Raw genomic sequence first — 25,942 nt, forward strand, 5'->3', positions numbered from 1 at the left:
TTCCACACAGATCTCCCCGGCTAACTAGCTTTTTTTTTGCTGACGGTTTTCGTTTTCAAATTTTTTTGCCGTTTTCGGTTATCGAGCCTCTGCTGAACAATCATGGAAGGGAAGAAACCCCCTTACCGGTCAGGGCTCTTCGCAATGATTTCAACTTGAGATCTAATGATTTCAATCTCGCGCTGAACAGCCCAGAGAGCGCGCTGGGCCTCACGGGCTGAGACACCGAGGTCCTCCGCCGGAACGGTCATCATACCCTCCTCAATGCCCTTAGGAGACCAGTGCTCAACGATGTACTCAAGTTGCCCATCGATCGGCAGAACACGTCCGCGAATAACGGAGAGCTCCTCTAGCTTTGCGGTGGACAAATTGCTGTCGAATTGTTGCCTCCACCGGTCATTCAGTTGTCGGAAGCTGTCCAAAACACCATCAAGAGACATGGCGATCTTTATGCCTTCGGTGAATATGACCTTGCGCATGTGTATTTTATCTCGGATTGACCAAGCGGCCGCAGGTAGAACGCTCATCCGTCTCGTGCACACCTCATGGAAGTGTTGGATAAGTTTGCCCTCGCGAGATTGTGCCCTATGGCGGTTGTTCTCGATGACCTCCATCACTTGTCGCCAACGTCGCTGAAGGTTCGTGATCATGTCGAGCTCGTAGCCGGTGTATTCGTCAACTTGCCAGTCTTCTTCCAGACCCATGGATAATTGGTTCTCGGTAATGCGCGATATTTTCAAGATATCACTGAGCTGGATGAATTTCACGTTTCCTTGTGTGAAAGATCGCAAGAAGAGAGGAGCGGACTTTCTATCGTCAAGCGCAATGACACACAGCTCATCTTTGTGGTTGTAGGCTGCAAACTCGCGGATGCAACTTTGCCGGAATTTATCACTGTTAGAAAATTCTAGCGCCATTCCCGGTGGAATAAGGGTTGATCGAAGTGTCTAGTTTGTTTTAGTCAAGCTTATTTTAGGGAACATTGTCATAAGCAAAGACACATACCTTGTTGACCACCTTCTCCATATCCTTAAAGCCGATTGGCTGCTTGGGCCAGTGATTTATGTTGAGATTCACGGTGGTCAAAAGCTCGGTGCAGCGCCGTTTGACAATAGGGATTGGGAGGCTGGTGCGGCCCAGTCCTTGGAACTTCAAAGCACCGCTGGTGAAGGCATTTTCGACTTGTTCCATAAGGTTGCAGAAGCTGATGACAATGTTCATCAAGTCGGTTATGTGCACTCGGATCTCTCTGTCCTTGAACAGATAGTCTTTAGCGGGAGATTGCATAATTGTTGAAAGATGCTGCAAAGCCCAGGACCAGGGAATCACGATACCCTTTCCTGGATTGGCGATGTAAAGCTGTGCAATGTTAGTAACCTGTTATACCATCGACGAGACTTGGAAACACACAATATATGTAGCTGCAAACTCGAACACAGACAGAACAGCATGGAGCGAGCCAAGGGAAGGTTTGGGTGTCTTCTCGAGGCATTGGATAAAGGTGTTGATGCCGTTGTGCTATACGAAGGTCAGTGAGTTCGATACGTAATGTAGACTCATGACTCACAAAATCTTGACCGTGGCGTCTTCCAACCGCTGACCGAATTCTCTCAACAGCATTCAACGTTGTCAAAGGCAACGCGAGCGGGTGGCCGGATCGTCTAGGGTGTGGTGGCATGATGCGATCCATATTCAGAATAAGTGCTCGCTGAAAACGCGTGGCTGGGTGAGGGCCTGCAGGTTTAGATTGGTTATTAGAGCCGATTTGTGATGTTTCAGAAAAAGAAGTTCATCATACCGAGAATTTGAGCTTCTTGGACCTTCTCTAGAGAAGAGCTCAGACTGTTCATCGAGCCCCATTCAGTGTTCATGCGATAGAACAGCAAGTCTTCTAGGCAGTATGCGGTCGCAGCAAACTCTGGATTGCTCTGCAAGTTGAAACGCAGATTTGTAATTGCAATAGAAGATTGCTCCAGTGAACTGACAATCACAAGCTCCTCTTGGATCTGTTGAATCCAGATTCTCCCTATAGTATGTCAGATCTGAAACGTACAGCGACATTGGACCGACCACTTACTACGACCCAAAAATGGTTTGTTGAAAGCCTTGCCCATGACTCTTTGGTAATAAACAGGCGTGAGGCGCGCAAAAACCTCAGCAACAGTGAGAAGACACTGCGGGAGTTAACGAGGTGTTAGTTGGTCAATTATTAATTATTGGTGTTTTACTTACATTCAACTTAGCAATGGCGAATTCTGCAGTGGGCTTCTCATGCTTCCAGGAGCATTCATTGGCCTTAAACTTTGGACAGAATCCTGATTCAACTCGTTAGATATTTTCCTAAGAGAGCGTCAACGGATATAGCTTACCTTTGTAGAGGTGATGGACACATGTCGGCAGAAAATCCCTCTTCGTGAGACTGAGTGCATTTTCATGGAACTGAGCAAGTGCTGCGGTAAACTTCTCTTGAATGAAGTTTTTTGCAATGTCAATCAAGTTCTGGAATGAAGAACCATCAAGAGGCGTTGGTGTGTAAGTCCTCAATGGAGACCAGTGGAGCAAGATCGTATGGCTCTCTTGTTTTGGATTGGTAAAAATACCACAAGCCATAGCCAGGCACTTAAGGGAGTACTGGTTCTGGGCATGAAGGTCTTGCAGCAGCTTTCCAACCCGGATGACAATATCCATCGGAAGATGTTCGGTCTTTTGCTTGGTGAATATTGACGGCTCGAAAGCAATCACCTGAAAATAATTAGTGCACTACCCACAGATGATGGCTCGGTTGAAAACAAACAAAAAGACAGAAGATATCCTTCACAAGACCCTTATCCAGGGTTTTAACTGACGCGGGTAAATCCACATCCTCAAAATCGTCGACCAACAGTAATAGCGATTTCCACTGTGCCCCAAGCTTTTCGAGGTAAGTTGACTTTGCTGATTTCAGCAGCCCATCTCGCTCAGGCTTGCTCGGAATTAAGTCCCTATGGGCGTACAAGACTTCGACCATGGAATAGCTGAACAGCTTTTCAACAACTGGCTTGTCGACTACTGGTATCAATTTGTGAACCAGCAATGTGCTTATCGCCGCAGGAATGTCACCAACAGCCACTGATAGATCATAATACTCAAACCATCTGGACTTTGATGAATAGAGTGCACGCAGCTGGTCCCACATTTCAAGCTCTTTGAAAAAGGCAATTTTGGACACATCTGATCCAAGCATATTGATGGTTATTGCCCTCAGACTGACAGAGACACGTCCCTGCTTCAGCAAGATATTGCAAAGTCTCGAATAACGAACCAATGTAGGCTCGCTAAGATACTCGCGGTTCCTATATAGAGTCAATATTGCGTAATCAATGTAGAGAGAATTCGGTGTAAAAACCTGTTGGCATAGGCGACGAGTTCATCAAATTGGTCTCCGCGGCGCAAGACCTCGATTGCCGCCTCGTACTGACCACAAGCATGATAACACTCCGAAGCTTCGGTGAAAAAATTACCTTTCTCATAGAAAGATGCAGCCTTTTGATATTGTTCACGCTCCTTCCAGATTTCTAGAAGAGAGGTTAGTATTTCTCAGACCTGACGATTGAAAAACAAACCTGCAACTTTGCCGAACTGCCCAAGTCCCTCGTAGCACATCGCCGCTTCTGTAATAAGACCAATCTCGAGGAAAAGAGCGATGGATTTCTCATAGCATACGGTAAATTCTTCGGTATCTCCCGCTGCTCGATGGGACCTTCCTTCTTGCTCATACAAACAGGCCTGCGAGTGTGTCATTCCTCGATAATCATTGGCTTTCTTGTAGCTGAACAATGCCTGTTCAACTTTTATTAGCATGAAGCTCTCCTCTAGCCAGTGAGCAGTATATTACCTCTGCAAAGCTCTTCTGATGGAGAAAATGTGCTGCTCTCTTGAGCCACCTCTCTGGGTCCACTGAGCCACCGGCTCGCAGAACCATGACCTTTTCCGCGACCTGAAAGAGATTAGTATGCAAGCCATTTTGATTAGAATACCACTTACATTGGGGTCTTTCTGCTTCACAATTTCAGCGAGCTCGAGGCTGTTGCTCTGTGAGAGCGTTTGCACAATAGGATCAACGCTGTTCTCTTGGGTTTCCATGAACCAAAGTTGCTTTCTGGCTCGAGTGACAGCAACATAAAGCGACTGGTTAATATTGTTAGCAAGAACTATTGTTAGCAAAGAGATAGATATACCTTAAGTTCGGAGCACAGAGCCTGGTTGAAAATGTTAGCAATCATAACGGGCTGATTATCTCATGGAATATACCCACCGCATGTTTTTGAGAATCAAACTGCGCTCGTGATGCTTGAACAAGCATGTAAAGGCACCGGTAGCTACTGCCAAGTCCACTGCTGCCGAAGAAGTCATACACCAAAACATCATCAAACTCCATACCCTTGCTTTCTAGGATTGTCAAAACAAGGGCAATCTCGCCAATTTGGGTTTGCAATTTGTCCTTTGATGCATCGTCTCGGACAAGGATGACTTGCTCGGCGCCGAAGTCGGCGACCTTGTCATTAAGCTTGACCAGACCAATCATTTTGGCAGAAAGAATGGAGGAGTCAAATCCCGCTATGTGACAATTGTTAGTGATTGAGTGCCAATGAAGCGATGCGATGCGACATACCAAAGATAATTGGCTTCGGTCCTCCAATATAGCCAATCTCTGGGTCAAGTTTGTCAATTGTTTCCGGGAATCCTATACATAAACCGTTAGATAGAAACAAGTCTGATCATTGCAATCTTTCATACCATGCCAGAGTAGCTGCATCACCCATGATGCAAAACTCAGAATGCCCTGATGCGAGCGATAGTTCTTAGCCAGAGAGAATTGAACGGGCTTAGCAAATGAGGGCTGATTTAGTTCGTTGGCAATGATCTCGTAATGTTCATAGAACAAAGCCTTTATCTCGGGAAACCGGAAAACCGAGTCCTTTGAGATGCACTGGGCGGTATCACCAGCTATGTTATATTAGTCGATTAAGCTCGTAAATGAATTTCAGGAGACCTTACCAAGGTGAATCCCACGGGCGTCACTGAGGCAACCCAAAAGTAAGACAATGTCCAGACAACGTAAGTCTTGAATTTCTAAACACATAGTTAGTACTTTGCTCTCGAATGTTGAGAACTAACTCACCATCAACATAAATCTCCTCGAAGCAGCGTTGTATCTGCTCTGCTAGAGCTTTGTTATCTCTCAGAGACTTCAGTAAGGTACCGACACGGTCCAACTCGTCAATCTCCTTGCGAAGCTTCTTTTGCTTTTCATAGCGCTCAAAAGCTCCAAATACCTTCTCACGCTCTGCCTCAGAGGTAAAAGCGGGAGAAGCTTTGGCATTCTTCTTGACATATTCCGCACGATATAACGGCTTTAGGCTTTTTGCCGTGACGGTGGAGCCTTTAATGACGCCCATGATCTCTGCGAAGAGAAGCTCTGGAGAGCAAGATGGTGGAGCTAATCCACTAAGAGAGCCCCAATATTCTGTTTTAAAGATACTGAAGTCAATAATTCGTGGCTTGTCTCCCACCTGTACTTCTAGGCCCTTTGTCTTGTTGGGATTGATGTCTCTTAAGAAGTCTTTTCGATCCGCCATTCTACTTCAGTTAGCGGGAAAATGTTGACAAGTTTGGTATTAGATGTTCAAACCTGATTGTATTTTCTAGAAGCCCAAGAAATTCGTCGTAAGTGCAGACAACTGGAAAGTGCCAATTCTTCAGGGCGAAGAAGGAGGTCGGTCTTAGATCCGAGTCTACATCCTCTTCAGTCGATGGAGCCTTGGATTGGGCGTCTATCAGACTTTTGGCATATGTTTGAAGCTTTGAAGCCAAATAAGAGGAGCGAGTCAAGAGAAGCTATTCATGTTAGTTTTTCATCTGACATTGTGAGGAGACAAAGACATACCTGTCGGGCTTGCTGCCCATCCGACGCTGACTGTCTTGCTTTATGCTTGGCAAGCATCTTGAACAACAGACAGGTGGTTTTTCCTGTACCACTTCGTCCTAGAATCAAGGTTGATGTGCTGAAGTGCTTCACAATTTCTAATTCTTCGGGCGAGAGATCGAACGGAAACTCCTCTGTGTCATTCTCATCAATGATCGACTTCAAAAATGGCTCAGTGAGATTGTAAAATTTGTCTTGGAAACTCATGGTTAGCCTAAAATCCAGCTTTCAATGGGACTAACGGGGGTAACCCCATACTTGACATCTCAATCAAAGCTGGGCTTGCCTTGGAGGAAGCAATGGATTTCATCCGATAGGACCCAGTCTCTTTCACGTTTCCGAACCGCTGTGGCGTCCAAGTTCCATCAGATTGTTGAATAGGACGTTCTAAACAGAGTTGAACAAGTTCAGGGGTGTAGGTTTCCTGGATCGAAAGTATTTGCTCAATGGCGGTTTCCAACTGTGAAACCTAATTAGCAGACTTCTCATCATGTTCGGTTTTAGGACACACCTCCTCTTCCGAGGTCACAATTTGCCACACTGCCAAAGTTAGCATATATCCGGAAGTCTCGATGAGGTAGTTAGTTACCTTTGGCAATCTGCTGCTGCACCCATGGAAGCTCATCGTAAAAACCGACATCAACCTGCCACAACATTGACACAGTTGCAGAAGCGCTTACTTCCAAAATAGGAACTTGCATTCTTTTCTTCTGCTGTTTAGATCCCACACGCCGAGATAGATCTTTGCCTTTCCATTCGCCGCTTGCCAAATCTCTGAGCTTTTGTTCCACCCCGCCAAATTCGCCTAGATGCGGTTAGAAACGATCAAGTTGCACATACTGAAGGAAATCACACTTACCTCCGTGAACCAATTTCTTTACATTCTTGAAAGCGATGTCAGACAGCAAAACCTTCCAAAGGCCGACTCTCTTGCCGAAAATATCTTGGGCATTGCCCGGTGCTGTAGTTCGATCCGAAGGCAGGTCTATCGAACTGGCTAGAGTACCTGTAAGACTCCCGGTAGTGAGCCTATCCAAACAGATTCTGCATGGGAAGCTTTCCAGGGCAGAGCGCATGAGTGCTGGGATTATCTCATTTTGAAGATGTTCCACTGCATGGGTGAGACCTCGAGCGGACAATGGTGGTGGGATGTTGAAGTGGTTCATCTGCTGAAGGATTTCGTCCGAGACCGTGAATTCCTTTTTCAATTCCTTCTTGGGGCCTTGTTGAACTAGGGTCGACTTTTTATCGTCCCGACTGAGAACTTTCATTGATTCCAGAGGAGGTAGATTTTCCACTTTTGCCCGTTTCAATTCTTCTTCGTAAGACGAGTCAATGAGCGCGTTGATGGATTCCATCAGTTCTTGAGCAATCCTCCAGCTCTCTACGGTAGCCTCCGTTCCATGATCAGCGGAACAGGCATTGCACATGGCAACCAACCTGTCTCCAACCTGCATGGAGAGAGCAAGGGAAAGACGGTTTCTTTTCGAGAACAGCCATTCCTTCAAGACCACTGTGTAATTTTCGTTGGCCACCAGGTGATCGAACAAGCCTTGCGATGAGAGAAGGGTGCTTGCGAGGTCTCGCAGGAATTGAGAATGTTGTTTTGTAATGAGAGGTAGTGCAGATCCAACGAGTTGAATCATCTGCGGCGGCGAGAAGATGTTGTCGTGAATGAATGGAAGTACCATGGTCTTGAAGATCTCTTCGGCAACAGGACCGGGCAGTTGCTTGGTTCGCAAGATTTCGAAGGATTTCAGCAGACGTGAGTGTGTTTGGTCGGGGTTGAGAACTAGTTGATCATGGATGGATTCATCTTGCATAGCTCGCTGCAAGCGAGTGTAGTATTTTTCGACGTTCGACAGGGCATGGTTGTATTCATGCAGACCAGGCTTTTCCTGAAGCAGAATTGAGGTCCACGGAGTCTGTACAGACGCCATTGTGGTGTGATAAGACTCAATGCTTGGGCTGAGAAGTTGGTCGACACAGATGGGGATTGATAGACGCGCCTGACGCCTGGCGAAGGATGTTGCTTTTTTTTAATTTTAATGTAATGTGTACCAGGACAGGAAATTGTATGGTTTAGAAAGCCAGGCCAAGACAAGACGTCTCAATTGATAGCTTGAAGTGACCAAGATCGAGGTGGACCGAAGAGATGAACAAGTCGATGGAGGAGAGAGAGAAGTGGAAGAGGAGAGAGAGAAGTGGAAGAGGAGAGATTGGGGGTCAAATGTCCAGACGCGTGCCTTCCCGAATTGGAGATGCCTCTTCCTCAGTCGCTCTTTCCCTAAACGTTGTTTGTCCCAAACAAACACAAACATCCATAAATGGAAACATAAAGGGCAACATCCTTGTATTGCAAACAGGCATGTGACTTTACAGAGCTGTCTGATGTCTGAGTCTGTTGACGTGTGGTCCAAACTTCATATTACTCCCTCTATTCAATTACTCATATATTCTTCTCCTAGATAGAGATACTATGGATCTGCATCCTAGTCTCTCAGATGGTCAATAAGCTATTTGTGAAATGATTGGAATAGGGTCGGCCATGCTGAGTTTGGCATTTGATCAAATCGGATATAGTAGAGAGAAGAAAGCTGCAGTATTCCGATGCGGCTGAGTGGGTAGCCTTCATAGATGCTACAACAAACAGCCGCTCATATGCAGCAAACAAAAGGGTTTCACAGAGATCTACAAGAAGAATTGTACTCTATCCGCCGACAATGACTATACATATATGTACCTAATTGGGCTTTTACACTTGTATGCATACTCTTTCTTTTTTTATTATCTAGATCCAGATGCCTAATTAGGTTAGCGGTTACATATTAGAGGACCCGTTGATTGGACCGGGGCTATGTCTGCGTACCTAGTCGTATTGATGATAGACAATCATGCAGATCGTAATAGGACCGAGTAAATCTCTCTCTGGAATGCTCAAAATCGGCTACCAGTCCCAATATCTAGTTACGTCCTTTAAATTCCCTTAAACTTAGCATGCCAAGCCTCGTATCCCACCATCCCGAGACTATTCAGCTGTTCAATAAATCAATCTCAGGCTCGCTTCTTTTCGCCATTATCTTTCCTACCCCATAGGACCGTACGTGTTGTTTTGTAAATTTCCTCCGCCTCTCTAGACTTCCAGGCCCCAAACCACGCCACTCTTTTACAGCGTCGCCCTTTATATTCAACTTCACCTGAAATCCAGGCAATATTCTGATTGAAAATCGCTGCCATAGGGTCTGATGTATTCTTGGGCTGGAGGAAAATCTGCGGCAACTTCAGATGACGGCCAGGCCGATCTGTATCCAATATAGAAACGACTTTTTCAATTGGAAGATAAATTATCCAGATCTCATAAAGCATGGTAGGAAGAGTGGGCTTCGCAAAGCAATCAATGATTAAAATTTCCAGCCTGTATCAATTTTATAGATTAGAAGGGCCTTTTTATTGTGGCTTCTTCCGTCATTGTTGGTGAGACTTCCAATCGATCTGTTTCAATGTTGAATTGGTAGCATAGTCAAGATCAAGCCATTCAACGAAAGCTCCTCTCGGCACTTGTTCTTATTCCACACTTTGGGCAGAGAACGCGCTATACTCGGTGTTGGCCTGTGATGGGATCGAACCCCGGTCGGCCAGCTTCTTAGACTGACTCCGCGTTACTGGCATTTCGAGGGTTGTTGCATCTAATGAGAAAGAAACGTCCGGACTGCTTTTATACCCCGCGATGACTAATCGCCATGAGGAACCTACCCAGGAAACAGCCTTCAAGTATATCAAGAGGATTGATATGTCAATCTATGTAGACTGTCGAGTAATGATATTAGAATACACTGCTACTATTCTCGTCATATACTGAGTATAAGAAAAGTCAGACCATTATCCTACTACATACCCTCATTTACTAGCTTTGGCGTTGGGATAAGATGATTGCAAATAGGCTAGTCCGTCGAAATCTGTTCCCGGCGGGCTATACACAATTTATCAGGCCTGTTTTCGCGTAGAATACCTGTAGGAACCTATATTTAGGCAAGTTGTACATATTAATAGTAACCACAGCAGGTACCGGCAACCAATCAGATCCTTCCGAGGTCGGATAGCTCAGCTAAGGAAGCTCCCCACCCGTGGACGGGTATAGCTGACTAACCATACATCACCGCCCGGAGACGGAGTGACGTTGATTATTCCCCGCGGAAAAGACTTTAGCTTCTTCATATGCTGGTTACCACCATGGCCACACCCAGGCTCCCGTTCCTGTATCCGAATTTTATGCGCGCGGTGCGATCATGCGAACCGAGAACATACCGTTCAATTAGAATTCCATACCGGCTTAACCAACGCTTCCATACGAGTCAGCAACAGGAGCGTGCTTCCTACCAGCGGCGATATGGTCCTGCCGTCGAACCGAATACTGCTCATTCGTTGCGTCCGAAGAAGGGTCCACACGATCAGGAGGTGCCGGAGGATCCATCAGCTGGACATGATGGTGTAAATGCCTCCGACCAGGGGCAAGCTCCACCGGAAGAGTCACAGTCGGAACCGCCGCCCCAGGAAGCCGAGCAAAACAATGCAGATGCCACTTCTTCGGAAACCCCGACCGCAGACCAACGGACCGCAGACCAACCAACTGCAGACAAACCAACCGAAGCTGAAACAAAGGAAGACAAGGAAGACAAGGAAGACAACCCCCCGACGGACCGGGAACCGCACGAGGAGCAGGCCAAAGATATAGACGGCGCCGAACAGGAACAGGCTTCGTCCCTCGCTTCCGAAGCCCCATCGGAAGAAAGTACAGATACCTCTTCATCCACAAACCAAACTCCGTTCGAGGATGTCCTCCACATGCCCTCGCCATCTGTGTTTCTAACCCCAACCGGGGAACCCTCCTCGTCCGACGATCGCCCGCCACATTTGTCTGCAGCACCGTATGTTCACCCTTTCGACACATATTCATTGGTACAGGATCTGTCCAAAGGAGGCTACAGCGAAGAACAGTCTACTACAATCATGAAGGCTGTGCGGGCTATCCTGCAGAACAACCTCTCTCTGGCTAGGGCGAGCCTTACTTCCAAATCTGATGTCGAAAATGAGGAATACCTGTTCAAAGCAGCCTGCTCCGAGCTTCAGTCATCGCTCCAGACAGCTCGCAACTCGGAAATACAGCATCAGCGCTCCTCGCGCACGCAATTGCAGCATGAAACGGATATTATCTCGCAGCGTCTCAGCCAGGAACTTTCAGGCATGAAAGACGACATCAAGGGCATGTTCAATGACCACAAGATGTCCACGCGAGAACCGCAGCGGACCATCGACACCTCGGTTCAGGAATTGAATTACAAGATCACCGTGTCGCTTAACAGTGATGGAAAGAGTGAGATCGAAGGTCTTCGATGGATTTTGACCAGACGCGCTGCTTCGACGATTGCCATCTGTGCTTGTAAGTGCCCCATTGTCCCCATTGTTCCTAGTTGGCTCCTTCGTGTAGCTAACGATTATAAGTCATGATCATCGTCTTCTTGAAGTATGCTTCCGTGCACAAGGTGCCTGAGCCCAAGCAAGCCAAGCAAGCGGAGAAGCCGGCCGTCAGCAAAGAAATCGCTACTGAAGCTCGAGCCGTTCAAGATGGTGGCATTCAGACAGTCTTTCCGTCTGCTGAAGCCCATCTCGGCGAATCACTTGGTTGAAATCTTGAACGTAAATCCTCGCCTGATACGCCTACTTTCGTTATTCCGTTGACACTTTTCATCCCCATTGTCTTATAGCCCTCAGCCACATATTCTTCTATTTCATTTTGTCTCAGTTCTCATGTATCCATCCACTTGATCCGACTCTCTCTGTACACACCTTGTATCACTACCAGTTAGACAAAAGCCGATATATATATATTTTTATAGAACATGGAAAAAGCCATCTAACCTGCTATGTACAACAGATTCAATCACAAAGTCACATCTTATTTCGCATATCAGATCTCAGCCCCTGGAACCTCCGCTATTCCTTAACCCAAGGCACCTCCTCAGGACGATACTTATAAGCCCTGAAAATCGCATTGCTAAGATAATCAAACCCAATCGCCTCCATCTCTTCCAACTCCTCTTTCTTCATAACCTGCTTATAGTTCCCCAGCTGGGGCACAACAAACTCCCAAACAACCTCACCCCCTTCAGTAACCTCCATAACCCGCCCACTAGCAGCCTCACAAATCAGAACATTCCCACCGATCAACTTCTGCGCAGACCCCATAAACGGCGTGAAGAATCCCAGGCCCCCAGTCGAAAAATCCTTATACTCCCACTTCACAACCCCCTCCTTAGAAACAACAATCGCCCTCGAAAACGGCACCGAAATCCCAGGCCTGAAAACACCATTATCAAGAATCAACATGTCTCCCGCCTCGTTAATCTCATGAGCGCAATGCTGCTGGCTGACAACCGGCGCAGCAAGATGCCACTTGACCGCACCGGTAGCACGACTAATAACAAACACACTCGACGCATTGCGCGACGAAGCAATGATATCCCCAACCGAGTCAAACGCAACACTATTGATAAGCGGCCAGTGGTCACGCGTGTAGTGCGGATGGGCAGCAAAGACAGCAGGGTCGAGATGGTCAATCGCGCGCCACGACCAGAGCAGCTTGGCACCTGTTTTACCGCCGCTGCCGTCAAAGTCCGCAGAGGAGGAGGTGTTGCTCGTTGACCACGGCTGGACGAGTTTGATGCAGTCGCCGTAGATGATGCCGTTTGGGGCTTCGGTTGCTGGGATCCCGCCTTGCACGCGCGCTGCTTCGGCGTTGCTGAGTGGCTCGAGCGTTGTGTACAGGATTGTCCCGTCGTCGAGGTGGTTCTGGTCGTGGTGGGCCAGCGGGTCGCTGTATTGCCGTAGGATCTCGCCGTCTGGGCTCACTTGCATCATTACGCCACCCCGGTACTTCGCCCACATTGGGAAGAGGTTGGGGGCGTCTGGGTGCGCGCCGTTGTAGGCGAGGTTGCCGTCTGCGAGGATGCGGGCGTGGCGGCCGCTACGGTGGGGGAGCGTCCAGCGGTGCACTTCTTTGCCTGTTGTGGAGACTAGGTATGCTGTGTTTGAGGTGAGAGGTGCGTATAGAACGTAGCCTGGCGAGACGCGCTCGGCGTCGACTCCGCGGAGACCGAGGCCTCGGCGGCGGAATGTGTGCTGCTCCATTGTAGACAGGTCAATTGATTGGAGAAGTTGATCTGACGAAAAGAGCTGTAATGCAGATGTAGGGGACTTTATGTTTGGCGAAATCGAGGGAAGTGGATTATACTCTTTGTTCTTTAGGGCATCCCGGTCCGGCATGCCGCGGTATGCCGCGGGCGATAAGTATTAGCCAAGAGGTGTTCGATATGGCGCGAGATAAGCCCAATCATGGATGCTAATAGGCAGACCTCAGTGTCTGATGTGCTATCAATGGAAAGAAGATGAGTAGAAAAAAGGAGATATTGTGGAAATATAGAAAGGAGAGTGTCTCCCCGGCATAAAGTCGCAATTTGCTCAGTTCACTTCAGCTTTTATCTCGACCATTCGTCAAAATGAACAGCTATAATGAATCTATGCAGAAAGCACAGTCTGAAGCAGAGCCAGTGAGGCCTCATCAATCATTCTTTCATGGAAGATTCTCCATCGAAGAAGGTGGCATCGAACGTGTCACCGACGAAGAGCGACAACAGAATACAACCAAGTTCTGGCATGCTGCTACATTCTGGTAAGACAGATATCCGAATGAATATCGATCACCACTAACGTATCCCTTTTCTATCAACAGGTTCAGTGCAAACATGGCTGTAGCCACCCTCAACATCGGCTCCTTGGGAGGTTCTCTCGGCCTTCCCTTCTGGGACTGCTTCATCGTCATTCTCCTAGTCAACATCACAAGCGATTTACTACCAGCCTGGACATCCGTATTTGGACTAACAGGACTACGCATGACGACGTTCTCGTGAGTAATGTATTCCTATAGGTAGCCCTCTGTAACTGACACCCGAATCCTAGACGATACTCATTCGGCTACTGGGGCAACATGCTCGTCGTCATATTCTCCATGATCGCCACAACAGGTTGGAACGCAATCAACTCTATCTCCGGCGCAGCCGTCCTGCATGCCGTCTCAGATGGCCGGTTTCCCATTTGGGCCGGCGTGATCGTGATCTGTGTGGCTGTCTGGGTCATCTGCGTACTCGGTATCAGCTGGATCCATCGTCTTGACACATTCATCTGGATCCCACCTTTGGTTGTGTGGTGTGTTGCTGCTGGGACGGGTGCTTCACAGCTCACGAGCGAGGACCATGTTCATCTTCAGGGCTCAAACAAAGCTGCTGCTATTCTTACATACATGGCTTTGATATTCTCCTTCTCGGTTTCCTGGGTGAATTGCGCGGCGGATTATAATGTGCGCATGCCCAAGGATACACCGCGCTGGCAGATCTTCAGTGCTACCTATGTGGGTATCTTTGTTCCTACTGTGCTTGTTCAGACTCTTGGTGCGGCCTTGTATACAGGCACTATAACCAATACAGCGTGGAAAGAGGCGTATACGGCTTCTTCGATTGGGGGGTTGCTCAAGATGGCACTGGAGCCGGCAGGGGGATTTGGGAAGTTCTTGATGGTGCTTGCGGCATTGAGCTCAATTCCAGTGAGTTAATGGATCCAGTTGGTGTTCAGATTTGAATGCTAATTTTTGGAAAAGAATAACATCCCCAACAACTACTCCTTTGCACTACATGCACAGAATCTAGGGCCGTGGGCTATGCGCATTCCCCGTGTGATTATGGTCACTCTTGGATTCATCGCAGCGATAGTCGTTGGTTGTTGTGCAGCCAGGTATTTCTCGGATACTCTGCAGACATTGCTTAGTGTGATTGGGTACTGGACTGTGATCCACATCACTCTGGTGATGGAAGAGCATTTCATTTTCCGGCGTGGATGGAATGGATGGAATGGATATGATTTCGATGCTTGGAACAGCATTGCTGATTTGCCATTCGGATGGGCCGCCATCGGGGCTTTCGGATTCGGGTTCCTCGGTGCTGCTCTTGGCATGAAAACCGCATGGTATTCGGGTCCTATTGCTTCTTTGATTGGCAAGAAAGGTGCAAATATAGGCCACGAGTTGACCTTTGCATTCTCTGGGGCTGTATTCCCTCTGTTCCGGTGGATTGAAAGGCATTATGGGGGTCGGTGAAGAGCTGTCGCTATGTTACCGCATTATATCGTTTCTAACTCGCATATTAAACCGCTTGATATCTCAGTCAGGTCTCCCTGGAATAGATGGGCTTTCCGGAAAGAGACCCATATTGGACAAAAGATCCCAATCCCCATTAGCTGAAATCCCCAATCCAAGAAACTCGGGGAAATAATAATTGTTAAGTTCGCCAAGTAGCTCGTCTGGTTGCAGATTTGCTGGTGGTAGCTCGACATGCGGTCGGAGTTTTTGTTGCACTTTCGTGATGATATTTCCTAAAGTATGCGCCGCATGGCATGGTAACCCAATGCAGTACATCCACTGCACTAAGTCACGTATGAGTAATTCGAGTTCCTCGATGTTGTGAGTCGAGGCAACCTGTTCTTGGTAGGCATTCAGTAGGCGGCAAATGACAATCGCCGCAAAGGTGATCATGTGGTATATGTGGTCGGTTAAATGGCGCGTGCGCTCATCTACTGTATCCATGGCCAGTTGCACGATTGCCGTGGAATGGCGAATCATTTCTGACACAACTGGTTCTCGGCCTCGGGAAGACTTGGATTTGAGAGCATGTTCATATAGAAGCAGATGAGAGAAGTGAAAGCCCATTGAGAGAAACTGAGACCTTGGTTGCTCTGATCGCAAAACCTATTAGCGAAAACGTGGAAATATAAGTCAAATTAACATACCAAGGACAAATTCCCATTTTCGTCGCCAGTCCTGCAAAGCTGCCAGTGATTTCAGTAAATCAACCGACTCTTGAATGAGATGTTCATATACAGTCCAGTAAAGATAAATCTCGGCCACCATGCGCACTTCAAAATTTGTCGCATGATCCGAAACAATGATGGCACGACATCGCTCGATTTGCCAGGGTTGTAGCATGGATCGACGGCTGGTTCCGACACAATAATGCATATGAGCAAGACAGAGATGATTCCACAGATAGCAATTAGCCATAGTTTCCTCATCCAATATGTTTGGGGGATGAGACTGAGTCGTGGCAGCAGTAAACAGCGGGCTCGAATGGGAGTGCTGTAAAGCGAACCCGCTCAAAAGCCAGCTATCGATACTCAAAGGCACCTGTCCGACCGTTGTCGACCACAAAGATAAGATTAGGGTGGCCTGAAAGAACTCTATAGGCTGTGGGGAAACTAGAAGGGTGGTGGAAGCAAGAGAGCGAACATATTCATACAACTTCGGAGCTAAGCTTGCAGCCAATTCCTCGGAAGTGTGCCGCACGGCGATCAGAGAACAAGCGCTGAATAGCAAGCTCGATTTTTTCACTCGGCGGAGAAGCTCGCTTGGCTCGCACTGCGGATCAAAGAGAACCCATCGACCGTAATGATCGAGGAAACTAATAAAAGGTTAGTGACAATTCGCCATGATGAAGCAATTCATGCAGCATACATTGTTATGAGCGTAAGTGCAAGATCATGCGAAATAAGGTCGTCTAATACAGCCCCGAGGGATCTGGCATCGGACATTGGTTTGATGCCGCTGTCCGTTGCTAGATCGCGGATGACCATGATCGGAGCCGCGGAGGATTCCGCGTCCTTGTACGCACCGCCAGGTCCCGGGCTCGTCCGCGCGGGGGTAGGTCTACTCGACTCATGACCTGGAGTTCCTGCTGGGCCTTCTCCAAGCCGATCGAGCAGAGTAGCCACGGTCTTTTCAAGACGTTCCAAACTATAGAAACCTGTCAGTTTGAGACTAAACATGAGCTGCGGAATTAATACCGAGCATCTGTGTCTGGTGCGGGGGCTACGGTTTCCTCTTCAGAAGCAATAATTTGGACGAGCGAGCAACTCTGGTGAAGTCGGTCGCATCGCATACATGCCCGTCCAGGAATTCCGGGCTCGTAGCATCTGGTCTTTTGTTTTCTGCATGAGGTGCATGCTTTAGAGGCACGACCCCGATCCGGCGGCATTTCGACCTCACAGGCAGAGACTGATTCTCAAAAAAAAACAGGAATTCCAGCATATAATGATTCGAAGTTGAAGTCTATGTAGACAAGGAACTACAACTGAGACGTAAAGGGAAGGTCACCTGATACAGTTCTACCGCATCAGTTTCTGCGGCTCCACACCGCCCACCATCTTCAAAAATCAAACATTGCTGCTCGAGGGTGGTATACAAATATTAGAATTTACATTCAGATATGTTAGCTGGCCATATGTGAAGACTCTGCAAGATTAAAACGGCAATATAGGTTTTACTCCACTGTGACCATAAGATTGGATTCTCACAAACTTCACTGAACCATTGGCGACTTCTTCTCTGAGCCTGTGGAACCGGATTGCACACAGAAGCATCCCAAACGAAGATCGCCGAAGCCACAGGATCACGTGCTTTGTACGACTTTCTTGAAGCTGTGGGAGAGTCAGGTGGCACTATGCCTGATTTCTATTCGCTAGTCAAAAAATACCGCGATTCCATTCGTCTGAACCCACCAAAGATCGCAACAAAGGTTGCACATGCCACCTTCCAGGGTAATGACCAAAGCGGTAAAAACCAGCAGAAAGATCAGACGAAACCAACACGTGATCAGAGACCGTATGAAACAGAAAATCTGGTTGAACCAAGATGCCTATGTCGTACATTGAAAAGATCTCACGCAGCCAGTGCTTGTTGATGTCCACGTGACGTAGTTTCGTCTGATATGATGAATCTGACTTTGTCATTAGATCAATGGTCTGTTTGTTGTCACATGACAGTATCAGATCGTGTTGGGCGTCAAACTCAATCGAATAAGATCGAAGAATGGGCATATGTGCTCTAAAATAAATAAAAGCCATTGTTTCTCGAGCTTTCATGGTCATCCAAGCTGATGCCGTTCGTATCACGTGATCGGTGTTGATTCAACCGAAGCCGGGCGACGACTACACCGTAGACGACCTCCTCTTTGGGTGAGGAAATGATTTCTTGATAGGAGAAAAGCACTGCGGCCGAGACTTTTCAAGTCATTCATGCCAACAGTCAGCATGCAGAAATATCTCATTAGACCCAATCGTAGAATCGCTATTCTGGGACGCGACTAATTGTTAGTCGTTGGGTGTTCGAGGTCACGTGATCTCTCCGTACGCTCCTTCCTGAGCCGCGCTCAGGCTGCTAGCTCATTCAACCCAAACGCGATTGAAGGAACTGTTTAATAGTGCTCGGTATCCCAAATCCTGTTTCTAGCACGGGTAGATATCAATTTATGTCTGCGATCCCCGGATACCGGACATAATACGCCTGCCAGTCATCAATCTCAGTCATCTTGTGGCCCGGAAGCTGCACAATACGCCAGCGTATGTTCATCCAGCCCACGTCATCCTCAGTACACCCTTCAAGGGGCTCAAACTCCTCAGGCTCTGATATATCCTCGTCCTCAGAGACCTCTTCAGGCGCATCTGTCCATTTCCATTCAGCATTAACCATGCGGACATGCCCTAATTTATATTCTTCGAACCCTCCTAAGGGGGTGTTTAGAACGGACTCCATAGCCTCCTGGTCCACAGTGATGAAGAAGCGGTATCGGCCGCTCGTTGGAGTGTAGTCTTCGCTCACGCCCTGTTCCTCTTTCAATGCAGTCTTCTTCCACGGATGGAAGTGCTCGCGTAGGGTGGCAACCGTAGCACCCTCAAAGGAGGGGTCTTCTAAGACCGTTGGGGCGAATGTGTCGAGGAGAGCAAGGCCACTGTATTCCTTAAGGTCTTCTGAGACGGCGCCGACCATGCGAGCCATGAAATTCTCTCAGTCAGAGTCGTTGTGGTACGTACAACGAAAGATCACGAAGCCCCAGGTTGTGAATCCATCCTCCTTAAGAAGTTCCTCGACCAGATCAGCCCCATTCATAAAGGAATACATTGTGGGATCGCGCTTTGAGCGAGAGGCCATTGTGGTGGATGTTGAGAGAGTCCTGATTGTGTTGAATTGTGATGTAGATAAGGACTTTGCGAGACATGAGGGATGTTCGAAGGGAAAGCGAAAGAAGGTCGGGCGTATAACGCTTGGGCCGGCGAATTGGCTGTAGATCGGTAGATGGCGTGTAGTTTGAAGTATCCTCCTAGTAGCCATGAGTGCGAAGGCAGGCCTTGGTTCTGTTGAGATAACGATAAGTAGGGGAAAGAGGTGGGGGGCTAGGGGGTATGGTCCAGGGGCAAGCAGGAGCTCTCAAGTTTACAGAGATTTAAAGTGGAGATGCGAGTATTCCCTCAAACGCTTTAAATTGCTCAAATCTCGGGTTCCCAGGATGATGAAACACTACGCCCGTCTGGGCTAGGGGAGAAGTGAGAAGTGGAGGAGGAGAAGTGATCGGAGCCTCGGAGGGCTACGTCTTCCGAGAGTGCATATAAGAAATATTTGCCAATTAACTATATCATAAAGTGTTTTGTTTGTCTTGATTCCGTATAACGTTCCTAAAAGTCCATGCGCAATGCTATACTAGGCACAGCCTGGGGAGCATTCTCTGCCGTCTCAGCACCAGTCTTCGAAGCAACAGCTCCGACTCCGGCACTTCGAAGAACCTCCTCTAGCAGTGACTTCTGGTCTGTGTTCATGGTAGCCACCAACGTCCGGAAAGTGAGCTGGTCGGCCTTCGCAAGCTCAAGGAGATGGCTCGCGGATTCTTGGTGTACGGACTCGCCTTCACGCTTGGCGCGTGCCAAAAGTGCCGACATGATTAGGGATGTAGCGGCGGGCAGTTCGGAAGTGGAGAAAGTGGCATTGGAGATACACGACACGAGCGTGCGAGCAACTACTGTGCGGGAGTTTTCGGGGTCCGTAGGCATATCACCGTTGTCTAGAGGGCAGGCAACCATGAAGGCAATCAGTCGCGGGACGAGGTATCGGCTGATCACTTCGTCGGTAATGGAACGAGAGCCTGGTTTAACGAGAATTGAACGGATGCAGCTAGCTGCCACGGTGGCAAGGCCAACGTCTTGAAGACAGTCAAGCAACTCATCTAGAACTCGGATCAAGACTGGTTCCTGGGGAGGGATGACGTGTGCCCCGGCACTCAGCAGGAAAGTGATGGCGAGAAGCGTGTTCTTGGCGCAGGGGATAGAGATATCCGATTCTCGTCGCTGAGCGATAGTGAGAATGGTCAGGAAGCGCGTGAGACATCCCCGCAGCTGGAATGACACGACCTCAAGGTCTTCGGGTGATTCTGTTGTGTGGGTAATGCCGTGAACGAATTGCCTGAAGATGGGAAGAGCTTGGGGAACTACGCCCTCTTGGCAAACTCCAGTTGCGAGGATAGTTGTGAAAATATGCAGGATACAAGCGTGGAGATCGTTGCGAATGATGGATGGGAATACGGATGCAACATCGACAAGAGAGCGAAGTGCTAAACGAATAAGAGTCAGAGACTCATCCGAACTGACGTTGAACCGCGCGAGCGGTGTCGATTCCCGGAGATTGGGAAGCATTCCAGCGAGAACTAGAATGATGCTTCTTGTGAGCTCGAAGAGTTGCTCGATGTCATCGGAAAGATGGTCGCTGCGTTCCAGATCACCCTTTGCTGCGGGGTGGTCTAGTGACAGGTTTTGGGCAATCTCGACAATGACAGTCTGGATGGGGGTAGCTTCTGTCAACACAAGACGGCCAAAGCTGTCCATGGTCTCTGTGAAAATTGCATCTTGGTAGATGGCGTTTCCAGAGATGACCGGCCTCAGGATTCGCTTCAGCGCCTGAAGAATCTCCAATCGTTGCGATGCCGAAGTTCCCTGATCAACCAAAGATTCGAAAGCCAGTCCGAACAAAACAAAGAAGAATGCGACCGGCTCTTCACGATAATTAATATCATGTCCTTTCCCTTCTTCCTTCTCGGGAGCTTTTTCTTTTTCCTCCTCGCCCTCGACGCCGCTAGGCTCCTCGGGTAGCTGTAATTTGCCATCCAAAGCATCGAAAACAAAGTCGATATCTTTCTCGACGAGCCCAGCAATCGCATCAACCAAGTATAGCCACGTGTCTTGGTAGAACTGATAATATTATTAGCTTTCGCCGAATTGCAACAACTAGATCGGGGCTTACCTTCAACAAAGTTTCGCGGTTCAACGCCGCATACACCTCATCCAGGTCACCGCTCGACGTTGTCCCCAAGCTACCAGAAATGTCTGGCTCAAAGCGCAATCGAGCATATTCTTGAAGAGAAGAAAGCCATAAAGGCGTGAGTTTCGCAATATAAGGTTGAACCACCTGGGTCAAGTACTCATGGTCGATGCTTGCGATCTGGAGCCGGGCCCAGGCCGAGAACAAAGCGAGCTTTACCATAACTCGAGCATTTGAGTTTAGACCCTTAAGATCACCGATTTCAGTAGTTTCTGGATTCTTCGCGAAGTTCTCCAGGCCCAGCACCAAGAGCCTCAAGATTCTCCCCATGCGGTCGACATTTGTTACGATTCCTGTAGCAATGAAAGTTGCAGACACATTAATAGCCTCCGAGGCCAGCTCTGCGGAGGAATCGGCAGCAAAGGCAGGAGTAAGTGCAGACCCAATCTGAGCTTGATATTGTTCGAGAAGCGAGGCTTCAGCAAAGTCAGGATCCGGTGTCTTGCCGAACATCTTAAGAACCTGGTCTATGATCTTTAATCCCCATACGCGCAGCTCAATGACATTGGCGGTAGACGCCGAAAAGGCCATTCTCACAATATCTCCGACGTTTTTCTGGAGAGCCAACTCCGCTGGGATGGCAGAGTCTGGAAGAATTGCCTCCTGGACAGTAGCCAGAAGTTCGGAGAGACAGCTCATGGCAAAATTGCGGGTCTGCCACTTCAATAATTCTTGGCCGGAGATGCCTCCGTTCGCAGCATCACCTTGCCCTTCCCCAGCAGCCGATGCAAACCCGGCAACCTCGTCATCGGGGTTATCGGCAGCTGTAGTTTGAACAGCTGTGATAGGCGTAAGTTCTGCCTTATGGCGTGTCTTGGTCATGATGTTCTGACAACGTTGGATCCACATCTCGGTTTCTGTCAAAGCCGTCTGCTGAAGCCAGTCCTGGATCATTGACTTCAGTGACTTGTTGTTCGGCGATTCATCAAATGCAAGCCAAATGTCATCTTCCAAAGACTGGCCCGCCGTCTGTATCACAGATGGTGCGTCTCGTTTCATGAGGTTGTTAAGTCCACGAACTGCCACATCTCGCGTGAGGGTGTTGCCTGCTCGAAGCTCGGTTTGCAGTCGCTTCACGTATGCCGCAATGTCGACATAACTGGAGGCATACATTGAGAAGTGGTCCAAACATCTGGAACTTTCCGTCACCAATGCTGAGTTTTCCTCCAACTGGAATTGGCGAAGCAGGGTTAAAATGAGATTTCGGGTCTTCGCAATGTCTTGCAGGTCCGGCCCAAGAACATTGATGAGAGAGTCCACGCATCGGCTAATCACGACCGGTGTCAAAAATGACATTTCGATGTTGGAGGTCGCTAACGCAGCTGCCTCCTCGTTGTGGGTATCAGCGTTGTAAAGTTGAGCAAGCATCCCCAAAGAGCCGGACACAAAAGGCGAGAATGTCAAACCAGCGGAGTTAGCAACTCTTTCCAAGCCCCCAAGAGCCCAGAAATGGACAACAGGGTGAGGATCATTACACAAAGACATTAAAACACCAACAATCGTTTTGAGGTGCAAACCAGCTGCCATTCCGCCAATCTGGGCGTGGATACATCCTAAGGCGGCAGCACAGCCAGCTCTTGCGTTAGGTTCTCTGTTCTCGACAATGGTATCAACAAGCCAATTAACTTGTGTATTGGTGCACGCATTTCCAGCACTATCACAAAGCCGTCCAAGTGCTTCAACGCCAATTGTGCGAACAACAGGATCAGCATCTATGACAAACCTTTGGAGAAGCTCTTGCAAGATTTTATCAGTAGATGGATTCAGCTTGCCAGGCACGAAGTCTGTCTCCTTAACAGCAACTTTCAGAGTATGTAAAAGGGCGACCGAGATGTTGACGACCAATGCGGCTTTCCTGCCGGGGTTTCTTTGCAGGCCAGGAGAAGTGAGGAATGTAGCGATCTGTTCGACACTGCTTTCCTGGATTTTGGACGAATGAAGAGCGAGAGCCACAGAAAACAAATCGATTGCCGAGTTGACAACTCCTGTTGTCGGGGGATCAACAGCAAGCTTATCTCCATCTCGCAAACTGTACAGAAGAACCGCGTCGTGTTCGCTTGCTTGACAAATAGGGAAAGTTAAGGTGTCGTCCACAACTTGGTCCACAGAGTCAAGTGCACACCAAGCGGGACTCTTGTCGTCTTCCTGAGTGCCAGACAGTGTAGCACGAATATATTCTCGGCAGAGTCCAGTGACACCAAATCCATAATTATCACATAGATCCCATAAACCATCGAATTGTCCGGCGGAGCCAGAAATAGAGCTTTCTAGTTGCTTGTACTGAGCATCTGGGTCTGCGAATGAAGAAATAGCCAGGCTAAGAAGACTGGATTGAGAAATAATATCCCCATGGCTAGGTGGATGGACATGCACAAGCTTCGTAAAACACTGCAAGACACGTCGGCGGACCATAGTTGAATAATCTTGCAATTGCAGGGATGGGTGCAGTCTTTGTGAAAGATCTTCCATAGCCTTTGGCTTAGGCAAGTTGTCTAAAAATTCGACCGTATGTTGCAACATCGCACCAATTCTCTTTGCACCATCTGATGTGATCAATTTGCTGTTGAACTCCATGAACACCAACAACGAGCCTAGTGCACACTCTCGCACATGAGTCAGGAAACTGGTCTCAACTGTACCTGGCTGGGCAGCGTTCTCCTTGCCAAGGTGCTTGGGCAGAGCGTTCTTCCAGAGAAGCATCAATTGAGACAGATGAGTTTTGACGAAGCTTGGTCCGAGAGGCATCAAACCTCCAATCAGAATCCACGCTACCTGAATTTGGATGCTCGCAACCCGAAGCTCGGAGGTGCTGCTTGTCTTAAGAAGATCGGTTGCCTGGGTAAAAACGCGCGCAAACACATCCACTGCTCCATAAAGTGGTTGCAAACGAGAAGTACTTAGCATTGCAGATAATCCATTGGCATATCCAACACACCGGCGAGGCGATTGGCGCGGGGTGCCTAGCTGTCCGATTTCTCTGTTCAAACTGTTCATGCAGATTGTCACACATGACAACAGCTGGTGAGGGGAGGCTAGGACGAAGTTTCGCAGGCAATGCGCAACGTGGACTTGAACAGTGTAGCTGGGGTGAGGAAGGACTTGAAGCAGAGCATCTCGGCAGCTATCAGCCTGAACGCTGAAGGCGGAACCAAGCGATGAGATCAACGAAGACAGAGCGCTGACCGCACTCGTCAGTGTGTACTTGGTGGGTTCGCGACGTTCTTGAATAACCTGGGGGTAGTCCTTGAGGATATCGTTGGTGAGCCATGTTGCGGCATTGAGTTGACTGTTCTCGCGCAGCAATTCCTGGCCAATGGTATCTTCAAGAATACTTTTGATAAACTTCCTAGTCATGAGGAGGCGGAAACGATTGTATGTGACTGTTGGATGATTCAACAATTCGACAAGCAAGTTCGTCGCGATCTGACCATAACGCTCTTCGACAACCTTGTCTCCCAGATTGCGCACAACATATTTGTAGCACATACAAATCCCCGCGCGTGAGCGATTCGAAGTGGTACTCTTCAGGTATTGGGATGAAAGCTGCCTCAACAAGTCTGGAAGAAGGAAGTACAGGCGCGAGTCGGTTTTCTTAGGGACCGATGACTCCGACACCTCGGCATCTTCCTCATCTCCAAGCCCCGCGCCAGGTTTCTTCGACATGCGCTTCGATTTCTTCGATTTCGGTTTCGGGGCGGCTGTGATGTGCGCATCCGTAGCATGTAGCTTAATTAATGCCCGACCGAGAACCGCAGCTACGGCGTGCCGCACTGGCGCGGCGGGGCTGTCGATAACCTTCCATACAAGGGTCTTGAGGTGGTCGAAGTCATGTGTGTTATCGAAGAATGGGGTCGTGGTGACCAACTGCTCCAGGCAGCGACACGCATTGACTTGGACGAAAGTCGACTTGTCGTTGATAGCAGCGTTGCGGGCCTGCTTCCAGATGTCGCGAGCGGTTGCTTCATCGATAGGAACTCCAATTCCAACCACAATCTTGCGCATCACGGCAAAGATAACTCCTCTAAGACCGGTGTGGTTGTTTGCTGATTTCAGTAGTTTGAGTGCGCCCGAAATCGCAACATTGGACTGCATGAACGCACTCTCACCAGCTGTCGCAAAGACCTCTCCTAAACAATGCGCCGCAGCAAATTTAATCTTCAATTCGGCTTCACTCTTGCCAGCATTCACAATTGCCAGCAGGTCTGTGATTGTTTCGAAGAGGATCCCGCGATCCCCTTTACTGAGTATTCCGCCAAAACACCGCCCTAGATTGTTGCGGAGGACTCGAGTGATAGTGGGTGAAGGGAGGTTCAATATCTTGAACAATTCCTTTTTGAGATCCTTTTGTTGCAATGTAACTTCTGCGGCTTCCAATTCAGATATGTATTGCACGAGGTCGGAGGTGAACGTAAGCATGTACAGTTCCTGTTGTTCAGAGGGGAGGGCGTGTAGTTTAGGGACATCGAGCTCAGGGACCCCATTTTGTGGAGGGGAGGGTGCTGGGGCTGTATCGGAGGAAGACATGAGATAGGTTCAGCGCGGGCGTAGCTCCATAAGCAAGAAAGAAAAGAAAAAAAGGTGGAAATATCTAGTTCATAGTAGTTGCGTCAACCCCAGGTCTCTCCCCTTATCGTGTGGCCTCACTGTCCGCGGAGATCGGATAAACAGCCGCCCGAGGG

General features: G+C 48.5%; 7 protein-coding genes across 7 annotated transcripts; 2 read left to right on the forward strand and 5 right to left on the reverse strand.

Moving 5' to 3' along the window:
• Positions 1 to 122: 122 nt before the first annotated feature.
• On the reverse strand, positions 123 to 7,905 carry N7518_009538 (uncharacterized protein; the record flags this gene model as incomplete). The annotated part of the gene is made up of 25 exons (XM_057190464.1): positions 123 to 947; positions 1,006 to 1,359; positions 1,411 to 1,518; positions 1,568 to 1,734; positions 1,799 to 2,026; positions 2,078 to 2,174; positions 2,233 to 2,315; positions 2,370 to 2,742; positions 2,795 to 3,332; positions 3,386 to 3,554; positions 3,603 to 3,819; positions 3,875 to 3,976; positions 4,024 to 4,167; positions 4,218 to 4,238; positions 4,295 to 4,596; positions 4,652 to 4,723; positions 4,777 to 4,986; positions 5,038 to 5,112; positions 5,162 to 5,619; positions 5,672 to 5,877; positions 5,927 to 6,159; positions 6,224 to 6,425; positions 6,477 to 6,505; positions 6,555 to 6,770; positions 6,825 to 7,905. The coding sequence occupies 25 exons, from the start codon at positions 7,903 to 7,905 to the stop codon at positions 123 to 125; spliced, it is 6,510 nt and encodes a 2,169-aa protein (XP_057038120.1).
• Positions 7,906 to 10,180: 2,275 nt separating this feature from the next.
• Positions 10,181 to 11,649, forward strand: N7518_009539 (CCDC90 family protein; the record flags this gene model as incomplete). Its single annotated transcript, XM_057190465.1, has 2 exons — positions 10,181 to 11,402; positions 11,465 to 11,649. The coding sequence occupies 2 exons, from the start codon at positions 10,181 to 10,183 to the stop codon at positions 11,647 to 11,649; spliced, it is 1,407 nt and encodes a 468-aa protein (XP_057038121.1).
• A 307-nt stretch (positions 11,650 to 11,956) lies between these two features.
• Positions 11,957 to 13,150, reverse strand: N7518_009540 (uncharacterized protein; the record flags this gene model as incomplete). The annotated part of the gene is made up of 1 exon (XM_057190466.1): positions 11,957 to 13,150. One exon carries the CDS (start codon positions 13,148 to 13,150, stop codon positions 11,957 to 11,959), a length of 1,194 nt encoding a protein of 397 aa, XP_057038122.1.
• Positions 13,151 to 13,518: 368 nt separating this feature from the next.
• On the forward strand, positions 13,519 to 15,167 carry N7518_009541 (purine-cytosine permease family protein; the record flags this gene model as incomplete). The annotated part of the gene is made up of 4 exons (XM_057190467.1): positions 13,519 to 13,691; positions 13,752 to 13,925; positions 13,979 to 14,618; positions 14,673 to 15,167. 4 exons carry the CDS (start codon positions 13,519 to 13,521, stop codon positions 15,165 to 15,167), a joined length of 1,482 nt encoding a protein of 493 aa, XP_057038123.1.
• Positions 15,168 to 15,230: 63 nt separating this feature from the next.
• On the reverse strand, positions 15,231 to 17,097 carry N7518_009542 (Zn(II)2Cys6 transcription factor; the record flags this gene model as incomplete). Its single annotated transcript, XM_057190468.1, has 4 exons — positions 15,231 to 15,802; positions 15,857 to 16,524; positions 16,578 to 16,856; positions 16,907 to 17,097. 4 exons carry the CDS (start codon positions 17,095 to 17,097, stop codon positions 15,231 to 15,233), a joined length of 1,710 nt encoding a protein of 569 aa, XP_057038124.1.
• Positions 17,098 to 18,362: 1,265 nt separating this feature from the next.
• N7518_009543 (uncharacterized protein) lies at positions 18,363 to 19,049 on the reverse strand (the record flags this gene model as incomplete). Its single annotated transcript, XM_057190469.1, has 2 exons — positions 18,363 to 18,902; positions 18,945 to 19,049. 2 exons carry the CDS (start codon positions 19,047 to 19,049, stop codon positions 18,363 to 18,365), a joined length of 645 nt encoding a protein of 214 aa, XP_057038125.1.
• Positions 19,050 to 19,570: 521 nt separating this feature from the next.
• Positions 19,571 to 25,787, reverse strand: N7518_009544 (AP-1 complex accessory protein LAA1; the record flags this gene model as incomplete). The annotated part of the gene is made up of 2 exons (XM_057190470.1): positions 19,571 to 21,133; positions 21,186 to 25,787. 2 exons carry the CDS (start codon positions 25,785 to 25,787, stop codon positions 19,571 to 19,573), a joined length of 6,165 nt encoding a protein of 2,054 aa, XP_057038126.1.
• Between the last annotated feature and the right edge of the window lie 155 nt (positions 25,788 to 25,942).

The sequence above is a fragment of the Penicillium psychrosexuale genome (genome assembly GCF_028828465.1).
Source record: "Penicillium psychrosexuale strain IBT 29551 chromosome Unknown utg000005l, whole genome shotgun sequence".
Lineage (NCBI taxonomy): Eukaryota > Fungi > Ascomycota > Eurotiomycetes > Eurotiales > Aspergillaceae > Penicillium > Penicillium psychrosexuale.